The 16,981-nt window shown below is 34.3% G+C and overlaps 1 protein-coding gene across 1 annotated transcript; it reads right to left on the bottom strand.

Moving 5' to 3' along the window:
* Positions 1 to 3,674: 3,674 nt before the first annotated feature.
* Positions 3,675 to 7,700, bottom strand: LOC145895328 (uncharacterized). Its single transcript, XM_082984122.1, has 12 exons — positions 7,609 to 7,700; positions 7,461 to 7,546; positions 5,986 to 7,347; positions 5,875 to 5,916; positions 5,750 to 5,791; positions 5,625 to 5,666; positions 4,890 to 4,931; positions 4,765 to 4,806; positions 4,640 to 4,681; positions 4,515 to 4,556; positions 4,253 to 4,444; positions 3,675 to 4,147 (listed from the first exon to the last, which is right to left on the bottom strand). Exons 2-12 carry the CDS (start codon positions 7,486 to 7,488, stop codon positions 4,080 to 4,082), a joined length of 1,944 nt encoding a protein of 647 aa, XP_082840248.1. The 5' UTR covers positions 7,489 to 7,546; positions 7,609 to 7,700; the 3' UTR covers positions 3,675 to 4,079.
* Between the last annotated feature and the right edge of the window lie 9,281 nt (positions 7,701 to 16,981).

The raw sequence follows: 16,981 nt of genomic DNA, 5'->3' as shown, positions 1-16,981 counted from the left end.
GGAACACTTTGTTGCAGTGGAGCCCCTTTGTAATTGCGAAGGCGTAGGATGCATCAAGAGTATATCCAATAGCACGGTCCGACACAAAAAAAAAATTTGAAAACGAAATTTTCGTTTTGAAATTTTGTTTTCAAATTTCCAATTTTTCGCATGGTGTCGCAAGAGGACTATGTAGATATGCGGTACAATTTGCCTTGATTTGGCGATTGATTCTTAGTTCTTAAACGATCTTATCATAGAAATACTGGATTACATCAACTGGCATTACAATCAAACCCAAATTGCGTGATTTAGCTGTAGGTGTAGCAAATGTTCGTCGGACACTTCGATTTAGGAAATATAAATTCTTGTTAATTGTCGCAATGGTGGACTAAATTAATTGATTTGCAATTTAGCAGACAAATACCACAGTCATGTAGCACACAATGCCGAAAAACTTCTCTTTATTTTGACGTATAGCGCGTAATAACCTTGTCTTTTACAGGTGATCGCATGTTAGTATTTACTTTTACATACAAGCGAATTGAAATTTAGCAGATATATACTGCAGCCACGTCAAGACGATCATTGAAAAACGTAATACGCTACATGTTTTATGTTTTTCTTGCCACACCAAAAAGCATTCATTAATTTGTTTTAGGAAGTAGCGGGGAATGAGAAAACGCTTGGTAGATGTTCGGTGTTGATTTTATGAAAACTTTTATAATGCACTATCAAAATGCCAAACAATCCTAGGTGAAAACTTTGGCGGAAACACGACGAACTACAATTTCTTTTGTAAACATCAAACGAAATCATAGTTTCCCTTTTGTAAACCAAATGTCAAGTTTGCAAACAAAATTTCCCTTTTGAGAACAAAATTTTGAGTTTGTAAATAAAATTTCACTTCTGTAAACAAAATTTTCTATTGCGAAAAAAATTAAAAAAAAAATTTCATATCGGAATAGTGTTGTTCAACTGATGGATAGACCCGTAAGAGCACTTTCATGAATGTTGCAGGTTTACTACTTCAGTGGATACAAGCTATATCAAATTCGAATCAACTGTTTTAAAGATAATCATCGAATATCTTACACATTTTTGTATGCATAGTGCTGAAATTCGCTGGGCTGTTTCATGTTCGTATCCACTATGAATTCTGCAAAGATGAATGCTGTATCTATCGTACTTTTAGAGTTGATAAGGGTCAAGGTGTTGAAAACGCGTCAAACCACCGTCATAGAATTTGCGCCCGTTTTAAGGCAAATCATCGAATATCCTACACATTTTTCGATGTACAGTGCTGAAATTCGCTGTAATGTTTAATGTTGGCATCCTCTAAGACTACTGCAAAGATTAATGTTGTGGCTTAAGTAGTTTTGGAGTTAATAAGGGTCAAGCTACTTGAAATTCTGGTTAGCGCCTGTTTCAACGATAATCATTCAATATCTAACACATTTTTGTATGCATAGTGCTAAAATTCGCTGGGCTGTTTCATGTTGATATCCACTATAAGTACTGCAAACATGAATGCTGTAGCTATCGTACTTTTAGAGTTGATAAGGGTCAAGATGTTTAAAACGCGTCAAACCACCGTCATAAAATTTGCGCCCGTTTTAAGGCAAATCATCGAATATTCTACACATTTTTCGATGTACAGTGCTGAAATTCGCTGTACTGTTTAATGTTGGCATCCTCTAATACTACTGCAAAGATTAATGTTGTGGCTTGAGTAGTTTTGGAGTTAATAAGGGTCAAGCTACTTGAAATTCTGATTAGCGCCTGTTTCAACGATAATCATTCAATATCTAACACATTGTTGTATGCATAGGACTGAAGTTCGCTGTGCTGTTTCATGTTGGTATCCACTATAAGTACTGCAAAGATTAATGTTGTGGCTTATGTAGTTTTGGAGTTAATAAGGGTCAAGCTACTTGAAATTCTGATTAGCGGCCTGTTTCAACGATAATCATTCAATATCTAACACATTGTTGTATGCATAGGACTGAAATTCGTAGTATTTGAGTTGATAATAAGGATCAAGCTGTTTAAAACGTCTATTCGTTTTCCAATTTAAAGTCAATGTAATTAAAAGCAAACGGTTTCCACAGTCCGATATCAAATGGACAGTAGTATCACGTTGCAAAATTTTATTAAAATTGAAGTTGAAACAAGCAAATAAACGGCTTGACGCGATTCAAAAAAGTTTGACCCATATTACATTTTAAAGTACGGAAGTTATAATAGTGATTTTTAAACTACACATGCAAGATACCAATAGCAAACAGCCCTGTGATTCTCAGCCTCATAAACAAAATAGTTTGTGAGTTATTGAATGATTTGCTCCAAAACGTGCGCCGTTCTAGGCGAATGACGCGTCTTAAAAAAGGTTGACCCTTATTTAATTTAAAAGTGCAAAAGCTACACTAGTCATTTTTGACCTACAGGTACAAGATACCAATAAGAAAAAGCCCAGCGATTCTCAGACTCATAAACAAAATAGTTTGTGATTTATTGAATGATTTGCTCCAAAACGTGCGCCGTTCTAGGTGATTGACACGTCTCAAAAAAGGTTGACCCTTATTCAATTCAAAACAAGTAGCAAGACTTTTCGAACCTAAGTATTCTCCATGGCGGTAACCTCGTTGGCCAGTGAACCAATCGGAAACGACATAAGTTTGCTGAGCAACACACATCACAACTGTCAAAAATCCCCAAAATTATGTAAATACATCAGAACTATTAAGCGTAAAGACTTTATTTGATGGAAAGTGAATAAAGAAAATTAATGTACAGCATAACACTCAGTACTAGCAAAATTATGAAAGCATTTGAAGGACTTTCTATAAAAGTGAACAAAGTCATTTACAGCAAACACTTGGTACCAGCAGAAATATTAAAGCATTTGAAGGCAATTTTTCTATAAGTGAACAAAGTCATTTACAGCGTACACTTGGTACCAGCAGAAACATTAAAGCATTTGAAGGCAATTTTAAGTGAACAAAGTCATTTACAGCAAACACTTGGTACCAGCAGAAAGATTAAAGCATTTGAAGGCAATTTTAAGTGAACAAAGTCATTTACAGCAAACACTTGGTACCAGCAGAAATATTAAAGCATTTGAAGGCAATTTTAAGTGAACAAAGTCATTTACAGCAAACACTTGGTATCAGCAGAAATATTAAAGCATTTGAAGGCAATTTTAAGTGAACAAAGTCATTTACAGCAAACACTTGGTACCAGCAGAAATATTAAAGCATTTGAAGGCAATTTTAAGTGAACAAAGTCATTTACAGCAAACACTTGGTACCAGCAGAAATATTAAAGCATTTGAAGGCAATTTTAAGTGTACAAAGTCATTTACAGCAAACACTTGGTACCAGCAGAAATATTAAAGCATTTGAAGGCAATTTTAAGTAAACTAAGTCATTTACAGCAAACACTTGGTACCAGCAGAAATATTAAAGCATTTGAAGGCAATTTTTCTATAAGTGAACAAAGTCATTTACAGCATACACTTGGTACTAGCAGAAACATTAAAGCATTTGAAGGCAATTTTAAGTGTACAAAGTCATTTACAGCAAACACTTGGTACCAGCAGAAATATTAAAGCATTTGAAGGCAATTTTAAGTGAACAAAGTCATTTACAGCAAACACTTGGTACCAGCAGAAATATTAAAGCATTTGAAGGCAATTTTAAGTGAACAAAGTCATTTACAGCAAACACTTGGTACCAGCAGAAATATTAAAGCATTTGAAGGCAATTTTAAGTAAACTAAGTCATTTACAGCAAACACTTGGTACCAGCAGAAATATTAAAGTATTTGAAGGCAATTTTAAGTAAACTAAGTCATTTACAGCAAACACTTGGTACCAGTAGAAATATTAAAGCATTTGAAGGCAATTTTTCTATAAGTGAACAAAGTCATTCACAGCGTACACTTGGTACCAGCAGAAATATTAAAGCATTTGAAGGCAATTTTAAGTAAACTAAGTCATTTACAGCATAACACTTGACAGAAATAATCAGACCATTCACACTCAAAAACGTTAATGTAAACTAACAACATTAATCAAAGGCTGAAATTGCATTTCATTGTTAGCTTTTTGGTTTTGATGGGGACATATTTGAGGCCTCTGAATCAGAATGTGTGCAGCTTGACCGACCTGTTCACAGAAAAAAAGCTTAAATTATGTACTGTTTCCCAGCATTCAAAAACAACTCATGATTCTATTATGCTTAACAAAATTAGAACTGATAATTCATTTTACCTTCATCTTTGGCAATTCTCCCTGCCTTGTAAAACAGTTTGTTTCCAGGCCAGCGAGCGAAGCACAAATCTTTCACCTTTATTTCTTCAAAGTGTTTTATTTTCTTTCGGCCTTCCGTTTTCAAATCTGTAATCCGGTAGATGTCAAGGCATTCACCATCATCCAAGAACACTACTCGAATAAACTTGACCTCTACAAAACAAAAAGCCAGACAAAGATAAACACTTTAACAATATTTTAGTAATTTGTTCGTATTCATTACCTTGCAAATCATCTTGTTGTTGTGATGGTGCTGGTTGAACATCTGTCAAAAACAATCAAAAGGTTAACCACATTTTATTTTGTCTTTAAACATTTAACTATACAGAGGCAATCAATAGTGCAAACCTTGCAAATCATCTTGTTGTTGTGATGGTGCTGGTTGAACATCTGTCAAAAACAATTGAAAGGTTAACCACATTTTATTTTGTCTTTAAACATTTAACTATACAGAGGCAATCAATAGTGCAAACCTTGCAAATCATCTTGTTGTTGTGATGGTGCTGGTTGAACATCTATCAAAAACAATCAAAAGGTTAACCACATTTTATTTTGTCTTTAAACATTTAACTATACAGAGGCAATCAATAGTGCAAACCTTGCAAATCATCTTGTTGTTGTGATGGTGCTGGTTGAACATCTGTCAAAAACAATTGAAAGGTTAACCACATTTTATTTTGTCTTTAAACATTTAACTATACAGAGGCAATCAATAGTGCAAACCTTGCAAATCATCTTGTTGTGATGGTGCTGGTTGAACATCTGTCAAAAACAATCAAAAGGTTAACCACATTTTATTTTGTCTTTAAACACTTAACTATGCAGAGGCAATCAATAGTGCAAACCTTGCAAATCATCTTGTTGTGATGGTGCTGGTTGAACATCTGTCAAAAACAATTGAAAGGTTAACCACATTTTATTTTGTCTTTAAACACTTAACTATGCAGAGGCAATCAATAGTGCAAACCTTGCAAATCATCTTGTTGTGATGGTGCTGGTTGAACATCTGTCAAAAACAATTGAAAGGTTAACCATATTTTATTTTGTCTTTAAACACTTAACTATGCAGAGGCAATCAATAGTGCAAACCTTGCAAATCATCTTGTTGTGATGGTGCTGGTTGAACATCTGTCAAAAACAATTGAAAGGTTAACCACATTTTATTTTGTCTTTAAACACTTAACTATGCAGAGGCAATCAATAGTGCAAACCTTGCAAATCATCTTGTTGTGATGGTGCTGGTTGAACATCTGTCAAAAACAATTGAAAGGTTAACCACATTTTATTTTGTCTTTAAACACTTAACTATGCAGAGGCAATCAATAGTGCAAACCTTGCAAATCATCTTGTTGTTGTGATGGTGCTGGTTGAACATCTGTCAAAAACAATTGAAAGGTTAACCATATTTTATTTTGTCTTTAAACATTTAACTATACAGAGGCAATCAATAGTGCAAACCTTGCAAATCATCTTGTTGTTGTGATGGTGCTGGTTGAACATCTGTCAAAAACAATTGAAAGGTTAACCATATTTTATTTTGTCTTTAAACATTTAACTATACAGAGGCAATCAATAGTGCAAACCTTGCAAATCATCTTGTTGTTGTGATGGTGCTGGTTGAACATCTGTCAAAAACAAATAAAAAGTTAACCATTCACTGAAGAAATATATTTAATATAATACAAATCACACACAACACTTACCAGATGTAGAGGCACGAGCCTCCAACAACAGTCGAGCCTTTTCAACCCTTCTGTGTGGGTGTTGTACATTATATACTTGGTCAGCAACAGCAAGTGAATGACCAGAGGCTTTTGCCACAGCAATTTGAACCTCTTTTGGCTCATCTGCCATCCATGTGTGTATGAGTTTTCGTACTTCAGTCGCCGTTAAAGATGTGTTTTCAAACACAAAAGGAATAACCTTTTTAAAAATTTTTGAAAATTCTGCATTTGTCATTTTAAATGAACCTGTTGCTGCTAAGTTTCTTGCTGACGTTGTTGGAAAAACTGGTGACTGCCCTGTAGGTTTTATCTTGTGATACATCCAAGCCAATTTACTGGTGGTTTCAATGTCTTGTAATTCAAGTGCATTTAAAACAATGCACGCCGGTTGCTTGTCCTTCTGGTCCACCACCAGAATTGAGTAATTGCCCTCGTCAGTTTTTTCATAGTCCTGGAGCTCTCTAATGAGGAGACCAATCATTACAGATGGTCTACAGCCTAGTCTGCATATCACCCTGCAGAAAATATCCCCATACAATAGTTGCAGGTTTTCGTTTCCAACTTGGGATTCAGACATGGCTCTAATTCTTGCAACTCTCTTGAATTCTTCGCTTTTTTCGTACTGTAGTATGGCATTATATGCATTTGATTTTATGTTGGACAACTTCTTTCTGGATTTTTCTTTAGTGTAAAATTCTCTTCTCTTTTTCTCTTTGTTTATGCGTGCATGCAGGTCCATTGTTTCCGAATGCACTAAATTTAAACATTTCTCGGAAATCAAATCAAACTGATTGTTTTTGTAAAATCTAAGGAAATTCAGTAATGTAGACAAATATGCAACTTTCGATGAAACTTGACCTTCACCTTTCAAATGTTGCTCTAAATTTTCAAAAATCTTTTGGGGGTTTTTAAATACTTCAATAGTTGGTATTAAAGTTCTTATTTGGTTGGCATTTGAGTGGGCCACTGCCTTGTCAACTCTTTTGCGTTTCCCTACTCCAAACTTTGATAAGTGCTCCTCATATTTAGTTATTACAGATTGCAAAGAACCAATCTGGGTCTTTGCAACAAGAGTTTGAAATTGCTTGGATTTGGTGTCGATTGTTTTATGTAAATTTTCATAATGCTTAGATAAATTCTTTACTGCCCTTCCGCAAATGGGACAGAAGTGTCCCTCAAAATTTTGATACTTTCCAATTCTGTTTTTCTTCGCCCTACTGGCATACAGGAATTCTGACTTGTCCATGTCTGGATGGTATGTTTTGTAGTGGTATGTGACATTTTTATACAGCTTATCACATGCATGGCATTCCCTCAAACCACTTGATGATTCTACAAAGTATATTAAACGTTACTGAAGGCATATCCAAAAATTTTACACGTATTTTACTTTAGTTTTTAATTGACTAACCTAGAATAAAATTTATGTAACTTATAAAGCATACTTTTTATGTTGCTTTCTGGGTTGAACATTTTTTTTGAGTGTTTGCGGTCTTTTCTCCTTTTATGGTGATATCGCTCAATTTTTTTTCTGCAAATTAGTGAAGTGGTAAAATCTTTGTTACATAACACAAGACATTAGCAAATTCTAACCTTTGGTCTTTTTTTGCTTTCCTGAAAAAAACAAAAACAACAGTATAAAATCTTGTAAACCTATTGATTCATTCAGACACTAATTATTCGCTGTTTCTCTATAGGAAGCAGGTTGCCAATTGTCTATTATTTAAAAATTTTAACAAACATTAATAGATAAAATATATTGCAAAACAAAAATGGCATGGTCGGGTATGTAACACAATTTTATCATAAGTCTGCTTAAAGTGTAAAAAAATGAAAGGTCAGGTAAAGTAATTTTGAGGTTTCCTCATGTTTGAAACTAATCAAATGATAAACACTCTAGCTTTTTTTTTATTTAGGATGTGAAGCTTTTCAACCTATTTAGGAGATTTAAAGACGTGTTAAATAGTTTTTAATGGAAACATGCAAACACAGTTGTTTGTGCAATTGTCACATAACTGGCATTTTAAAGTTTACACCATTGCATAAAGTTAGCAAAAATTTTTTTTCAGTTCTCATAAATGAATGAATGCAACTGTATTTTTTTTGTCTAAATCCTTAAACCAAAACCTCTTTTTAAATGTTGACCTAATCAACCTGACACAAAACAGATCAACTTAATAAAAATTTTTTACTGACGCAACTCTATTTTGTTATGTAACAGTAATGTCACAATGACTAGTTTTTGAAAAACGTTGAAGATTTTTTTTGGACACTTTTTGAAAATATGACATATTGTGCAGCATAGGACAATAAATTTACCACAAAAAATGGAAGTTTTGTTATAGAGCTTGTGTCCCCAATTAAAAATGGTTAAGTCCCCCCTCCCCCCGACTGATGTAAACAGCATGTAAAAAGTAACAAAACACTTACCATTTCAGAAATTGTTGGTATTGTTTATAGTCACTGCTACTGCTGCTGGAGGAACTACTGCTACTGCTTTCTTCAGTAGAGTCATCAGATGACGATGATAAACTTGAATAAAAAGAAAATACATGTTTACATCACCCAACGGTTTTCAGAAGTTAAAAGCACTAGTAATCATATATTTACCAATATAAGCTATCCTCATCACTGCTGCTATCAGAAAACTGTAGGGTTCTGTTAAAAAATTAAAATTATAAAGTAAACAACCCAATTTTCTTTTATTTCTGCAACACCAAGATTGTTAAAGAAGCCAAAAACCATTCTTAGATGAGGGAGTTAAAAACATTTTTTTTAAAGTTTTACCACTGATCAGAAGCCAAGACAACTGATAAGAAGCCAATAAACGTTGTATATACCTTTTATGTTTCTTTGAAGCTTTTTCATCCTTCTTATAGTCTCTAAAAATGATAATAAAATAAATTACACCACAAGAGTGAAAAATGCAATAAATTACACAGCAAGTAAAATAAAATAAAATAAATTACACAGCAAGAGCGAAAAATGCTATGAAAAAAAGTGCCCAAAACATAAAATTTTGTGAAAATATGAATGAAAAGGGCTTTAAACAACTTGTGTAAAATGCACATTAAATTCATTATCTAAACCAGGGGTTCTTAAAGTGGGGAGGGGGGTGTAGATGCTTGGCAAGGGGGAGCGCAAACATTTTCAAAAATGACCAATCAGCGTTCCATTTGTATTTAGTATTTCCATGCAAAGAAACCTTTGTTTAAATGTTTGAAAGATTATGATGTTTGTCCCTCTTTACATCAGTTTTGTTACAATGGTAACTGTGTACCAAAATTGATCATTATATTGTCGAAAATAGTTTTGCTACCTTTATCTGCGGCAAATATTTAAAGATATCGAAGTTTAGAAAAAAAGAGCAGTGCAGAGTATTTGCAGATTGTTTCGTTTCAAAAATGCAGTCACATCCCTCCCATTGACAAACGTTAAAAAAAGCTTGTTTTTGAATTGCGCATTTTTTAAGTTGTCGGACTAAGAGGGGGGCAAGATTTGACTAGTAAGGGGGCGCGACCAAAATAGTTTAAGAACCACTAATCTAATTACTACTTATAGTTACAGCCGCGGTTACGCTGTGTGAATCTCAAGATGTGCGTTCTGCGTTGTTACAGCGAACATTTGGGGCAGTGCATAAAAGTGACAAAATAATAATGTTCCGGGCCAGAGAATTTTTTAAATTGGTGTAGAACAAGCTTACAACATATAAATCACGTTATCATTGCATTTTTTTAAACACCTATGAAGTATAATCGCAACGCAATGGGTTTGACCGTGATCAAAATGAATAGTTACATAATGCGTAGATAGCGAGCATTTGGGCGCTGCATACAAGTGTCAATTTAATGATGTTCCGGGTCATAGAATGTTCAAAAAAATGGTGAAGAATAAGCACAGAACATGTACATTACATTATTGTTGAGTTTTTTAAACACCTATAAGTGTATCGCAACGAAATGTGTTTGACCGCGGTCACCAATCAACTGCATCGTAAATGCTACGACTTACATAAATAACTCGCATTCGTAATAGCTAATTGTTACGTCATGTGTGAAACACAATTATAGAAAAAAGATTTTTCGCACAAAAGACTGTGATCTTCATAGTATTAAAAATTTTTCATGCGGTCCACACGCTATTGTTGATAAAATTTTTTAAATAAATTCGGTTAACCGAAGCTTCGATACATCACTACCAAAACTTAACATCAACTTAAAACACACAAAAGTTAAAATTAAAGAACAAGCATTTTTTCAAAAAAAAAAAGTTAATTAAGCTTACTTGGCAAACAACTTTCTCCTTCTGAAATTGTCCATTTCGCCCTCCGCTGAACCACGTAACTTTGACAAAGAAAAACTGTGCCGAACAAAGATTTTGAAATCAATGTAGCCGAAAATAATTTGACATAAAACCTTCTTTCATTTGAGTGAATAACTATTGGTTACAGAATAAAGCGTCAATTTAAAAAAAAAAAAAAAAAAATAAACTGTTAAAAGATTTTTCATTCAAATATCTTCAGGGCTCAATCTACCCAGAAATAATAACAATTGCACTACTGCCGCGGCGCTGAATTATTCTTTTTCTGGTACGGCTTATTTGCTTGACTAACACTGATCTTTGGTGCGGTTTCGAAATGCGCTTCAGCTTTCGTTCTTATGCGTTTTATACAAAAAATTTTCATTTTTTTTAAACAGCTAACAGCTTTAAATAACTAACACCAACACTGTTACGACGCACTAGTTAAATTCCAACACAGTGGGGCAACGCAAAAACAACTTGCAATGTAGGTCGAGTCGCAGCTGGGCATCTAAGCCCAGGGACAACCAGACGCCTAATAAACTGCATAAACGATCGAAACCTGCACGGTTGAAGGGACGCCTGTTTACTTGTAATGAAAACAATCACAACTTTGCTTTACTTCAAAGTAAACATTAAATTTACGCAGATTTATCGTCGGCTGAGAAAATTGCAAACGTTATTCGAAAAGAAATTATAATTCGAAACCAAAATTTGCGTTTCCAACGCCCTGGTTGTTGGGAAACATGATTACTTGTAAATAACTGATGTTCGTGCGATCCATTTTGGAATTGTTTCGAAACACGCCTTAGTGTTCGTTGTTCTGTTAAATATTATAAAAACAATTACAATTTTACTTTACTTCAAAGTAAATATTCAATTTACGCATAATTAGCGTAAACTTGACATTAAAATAAACTGCTTTTCACACAAATAACAACTTTAAACTTTCGAATAGCAACATGCAGTTCGTGGATTGTTATTATTGTAAATCTATGACGTAATTATGTAACAATTTTATTGATAAACATAAGTGGTGTGATATTTTAGTAATTTATTGGCGGAACCCAAACCAACTTGCATTTCGTTGTTAAATCAAAACTAAATTTGGTTTGCATGCATTTTTCAAACGGGAATTCAAATGAGATCTACGTGCGGAACATTTTGGAACTGTTCGAAACAGGCTTTTATTGTTTTTTTTCTTTTGTTCACAAAACATGTTCAATATTGCATGACGTTTTTGTAAATTGAAATAGTGGCTAACAGCCTTGTAAAACCATCACCAACACTGTTACGACGCACTAGTTAATTTCCAACACAGTGGGGCAACGCAAAAATAACTTGCAATGTAGGTCGAGTCGCAGCTGGGCATCTAATGAGAAAAAAGCCCAGGGACAACCAGACGCCTAATAAACTGCATAAACGATCGAAACCTGCACGGTTGAAAGGACGCCTGACTACTTGTAATGAAAACAATCACAACTTTGCTTATCAAAGTAAACATTAAATTTACGCAGATTTTACGTTGGCTGAGAAAATTGCAGACGTTTCTCGAAAAGAAATTATAATTCGAAGTTATAAACCATTTCGTTTTCAAACCTAACACGAAAACAAAATTTCCTTTTGCAAACGTTATTCGAAACGAAATTTTGTTTTCGAAACCAAAAATTCGTTTCCAATTCCCCTTTGCGGCACACGGTCAGATTCGTATGTGAAACAAGATCTTTCACCATCTTTTGGCGTAAATAGTGCAGGATTCACTTTATCACGACGAACAATCACGATTTTCTTTACTTAGATGTAAAACCCGCGAAATTTCGCTTATGTAGTGCGTGGTGATAATGTTATCACTGAAATAAACAGTTTTCTACGTAAATAACATCATTACACATTACAGTCGCATAAAACAACTCGAGTATTTCGAAAATGTCACACAATTGTGTCGCAATTTCATTTAAGTCTAGTAATATTCAACTAATTTCTTAGGGGAACCCAAACCAACTTCTATTTCGTTTTCAAACCTAACACGAAAACGAAATTTCCTTTCGCAAACGTTATTCGAAACGAAATTTTGTTTTCGAAACCAAAATTTTGGTTTCCAATTCCCCTTTGCGGCACACAGTCAGATTCGTATGTGAAACAAGATCTTTCATCATCTTTTGGCGTAAATAGTGCAGGATTCACTTTATCACGACCAACAATCACGATTTTGCTTTACTTAGATGTAAAACCCGCGAAGTTTCGCATATTTAGTGTGTGGTGAGAATGTTATCATTGAAATAAACTGTTTTCTACGTAAATAACATCATTACACTTTACAGTCGCGAAAAACAACTCGAGTATTTCGAAAATGTCACACAATTGTGACGCAATTTCATTGAGGGCTTGTAATATTTAACTAATTTCTTGGGGGAACCCAAACAAACTTCTGTTTCGTTTTCAAACCTAACACGAAAACGAAATTTCCTTTTGCAAAGGTTATTCGAAACGAAATTTTGTTTCAAAAACCAAAATTTCGTTTCCAATTCCCCTTTGCGGCACACGGTCAGATTCGTATGTGAAACAAGATCTTTCATCATCTTTTGGCGTAAATAGTGCAGGATTCACTTTATCACGATGAACAATCACGATTTTGCTTTACTTAGATGTAAAACCCGCGAAGTTTCGCATATTTAGTGTGTGGTGAGAATGTTATCATTGAAATAAACTGTTTTCTACGTAAATAACATCATTACACATTGCAGACGCATAAAACAACTCGAGTATTTCGAAAATGTCACACAATTGTGTCGCAATTTCATTTAAGTCTAGTAATATTCAACTAATTTCTTAGGGGAACCCAAACCAACTTCTATTTCGTTTTCAAACCTAACACGAAAACGAAATTTCGTTTCGCAAACGTTATTCGAAACGAAATTTTGTTTTCGAAACCAAAATTTTCGTTTCCAATTCCCCTTTGCGGCACACGGTCAGATTCGTATGTGAAACAAGATCTTTCATCATCTTTTGGCGTAAATAGTGCAGGATTCACTTTATCACGACCAACAATCACGATTTTGCTTTACTTAGATGTAAAACCCGCGAAGTTTCGCATATTTAGTTTGTGGTGAGAATGTTATCATTGAAATAAACTGTTTTCTACGTAAATAACATCATTACACTTTACAGTCGCGTAAAACAACTCGAGTATTTCGAAAATGTCACACAATTGTGACGCAATTTCATTGAGGGCTTGTAATATTTAACTAATTTCTTCGGGGAACCCAAACCAACTTCTGTTTCGATTTCAAACCTAACACGAAAACGAAATTTCCTTTTGCAAAGGTTATTCGAAACGAACTTTTGTTTCAAAAACCAAAATTTCGTTTCCAATTCCCCTTTGCGGCACACGGTCAGATTCGTATGTGAAACAAGATCTTTCATCATCTTTTGGCGTAAATAGTGCAGGATTCACTTTATCACGATGATCAATCACGATTTTGCTTTACTTAGATGTAAAACCCGCGAAGTTTCGCTTATTTAGTGTGTGGTGAGAATGTTATCACTGAAATAAACTGTTTTCTACGTAAATAACATCATTACACATTGCAGTCGCATAAAACAACTCGAGTATTTCGAAAATGTCACACAATTGTGTCGCAATTTCATTTAAGTCTCGTAATATTCAACTAATTTCTTAGGGGAACCCAAACCAACTTCTATTTCGTTTTCAAACCTAACACGAAAACGAAATTTCGTTTCGCAAACGTTATTGGAAACGAAATTTTGTTTTCGAAACCAAAATTTTCGTTTCCAATTCCCCTTTGCGGCACACGGTCAGATTCGTATGTGAAACAAGATCTTTCATCATCTTTTGGCGTAAATAGTGCAGGATTCACTTTATCACGACGAACAATCACAATTTTCTTTACTTAGATGTAAAACCCGCGAAATTTCGCTTATGTAGTGCGTGGTGATAATGTTATCACTGAAATAAACTGTTTTCTACGTAAATAACATCATTACACATTACAGTCGCATAAAACAACTCGAGTATTTCGAAAATGTCACACAATTGTGTCGCAATTTCATTGATGGCTTGTAATATTTAACTAATTTCTTCGGGGGAACCCAAACCAACTTCTGTTTCGTTTTCAAACCTAACACGAAAACGAAATTTCCTTTTGCAAAGGTTTTTCGAAACGAAATTTTGTTTTAAAAACCAAAATTTCGTTTCCAATTCCCCTTTGCGGCACACGGTCAGATTCGTATGTGAAACAAGATCTTTCATCATCTTTTGGCGTAAATAGTGCAGGATTCACTTTATCACGATGAACAATCACGATTTTGCTTTACTTAGATGTAAAACCCGCGAAGTTTCGCATATTTAGTTTGTGGTGAGAATGTTATCATTGAAATAAACTGTTTTCTACGTAAATAACATCATTACACTTTACAGTCGCGTAAAACAACTCGAGTATTTCGAAAATGTCACACAATTGTGTCGCAATTTCATTGATGGCTTGTAATATTTAACTAATTTCTTGGGGGAACCCAAACCAACTTCTGTTTCGTTTTCAAACCTAACACGAAAACGAAATTTCCTTTTGCAAAGGTTTTTCGAAACGAAATTTTGCTTTAAAAACCAAAATTTCGTTTCCAATTCCCCTTTGCGGCACACGGTCAGATTCGTATGTGAAACAAGATCTTTCATCATCTTTTGGCGTAAATAGTGCAGGATTCACTTTATCACGATGAACAATCACGATTTTGCTTTACTTAGATGTAAAACCCGCGAAGTTTCGCTTATTTAGTGTGTGGTGAGAATGTTATCACTGAAATAAACTGTTTTCTACGTAAATAACATCATTACACATTACAGTCGCATAAAACAACTCGAGTATTTCGAAAATGTCACACAATTGTGTCGCAATTTCATTTAAGTCTAGGAATATTCAACTAATTTCTTAGGGGAACCCAAACCAACTTCTATTTCGTTTTCAAACCTAACACGAAAACGAAATTTCGTTTCGCAAACGTTATTCGAAACGAAATTTTGTTTTCGAAACCAAAATTTTCGTTTCCAATTCCCCTTTGCGGCACACGGTCAGATTCGTATGTGAAACGAGATCTTTCATCATCTTTTGGCGTAAATAGTGCAGGATTCAATTTATCACGACCAACAATCACGATTTTGCTTTACTTAGATGTAAAACCCGCGAAGTTTCGCATATTTAGTTTGTGGTGAGAATGTTATCATTGAAATAAACTGTTTTCTACGTAAATAACATAATTACACTTTACAGTCGCGTAAAACAACTCGAGTATTTCGAAAATGTCACACAATTGTGACGCAATTTCATTGAGGGCTTGTAATATTTAACTAATTTCTTAGGGGAAACCAAACCAACTTCTGTTTCGTTTTCAAACCTAACACGAAAACGAAATTTCCTTTTGCAAAGGTTATTCGAAACGAAATTTTGTTTCAAAAACCAAAATTTCGTTTCCAATTCCACTTTGCGGCACACGGTCAGATTCGTATGTGAAACAAGATCTTTCATCATCTGAAATAAACTGTTTTCTACGTAAATAACATCATTACACATTACAGTCGCATAAAACAACTCTAGTATTTCGAAAATGTCACACAATTGTGACGCAATTTCATTGAGGGCTTGTAATATTTAACTAATTTCCTCGGGGAACCCAAACCAACTTCTATTTCGTTTTCAAACCTAACACGAAAACGAAATTTCCTTTTGCAAAGGTTTTTCGAAACGAAATTTTGTTTTTAAAACCAAAATTTCGTTTCCAATTCCCCTTTGCGGCACACGGTCAGATTCGTATGTGAAACAAGATCTTTCATCATCTTTTGGCGTAAATAGTGCAGGATTCACTTTATCACGATGATCAATCACGATTTTGCTTTACTTAGATGTAAAACCCGCGAAATTTCGCTAATGTAGTGCGTGGTGATAATGTTATCACTGAAATAAACTGTTTTCTACGTAAATAACATCATTACACATTACAGTCGCATAAAACAACTCGAATATTTCGAAAATGTCACACAATTGTGACGCAATTTAATTGAGGGCTTGTAATATTTAACTAATTTCATGGGGGAACCCAAACCAACTTCTGTTTCGTTTTCAAACCTAACACGAAAACGAAATTTCCTTTTGCAAAGGTTATTCCAAACGAAATTTTGTTTCAAAAACCAAAATTTCGTTTCCAATTCCCCTTTGCGGCACACGGTCAGATTCGTATGTGAAACAAGATCTTTCATCATCTGAAATAAACTGTTTTCTACGTAAATAACATCATTACACATTACAGTCGCATAAAACAACTCTAGTATTTCGAAAATGTCACACAATTGTGACGCAATTTCATTGAGGGCTTGTAATATTTAACTAATTTCTTGGAGGAACCCAAACCAACTTCTATTTCGTTTTCAAACCTAACACGAAAACGAAATTTCCTTTTGCAAAGGTTTTTCGAAACGAAATTTTGTTTTTAAAACCAAAATTTCGTTTCCAATTCCCCTTTGCGGCACACGGTCAGATTCGTATGTGAAACAAGATCTTTCATCATCTTTTGGCGTAAATAGTGCAGGATTCACTTTATCACGATGATCAATCACGATTTTGCTTTACTTAGATGTAAAACCCGCGAAATTTCGCTT

The sequence above is a fragment of the Ascidia mentula genome, chromosome 3, assembly GCF_947561715.1.
Source record: "Ascidia mentula chromosome 3, kaAscMent1.1, whole genome shotgun sequence".
NCBI lineage: Eukaryota > Metazoa > Chordata > Ascidiacea > Phlebobranchia > Ascidiidae > Ascidia > Ascidia mentula.
This window is presented reverse-complemented; position numbering and strand designations above follow the sequence as displayed.

Excerpts from the sequence above, each read along its gene's own strand:
- LOC145895328 (XM_082984122.1), bottom strand. The coding sequence starts at position 7,488 with ATGTTCAACCCAGAAAGCAACATAAAAA. Across the intron at positions 5,667-5,749 it reads ACAACAAGATGATTTGCAAG|ATGTTCAACCAGCACCATCA; the intron begins GTTTGCACTATT and ends TGTTTTTGACAG. Across the intron at positions 4,148-4,252 it reads GAGAATTGCCAAAGATGAAG|GTCGGTCAAGCTGCACACAT; the intron begins GTAAAATGAATT and ends TTCTGTGAACAG.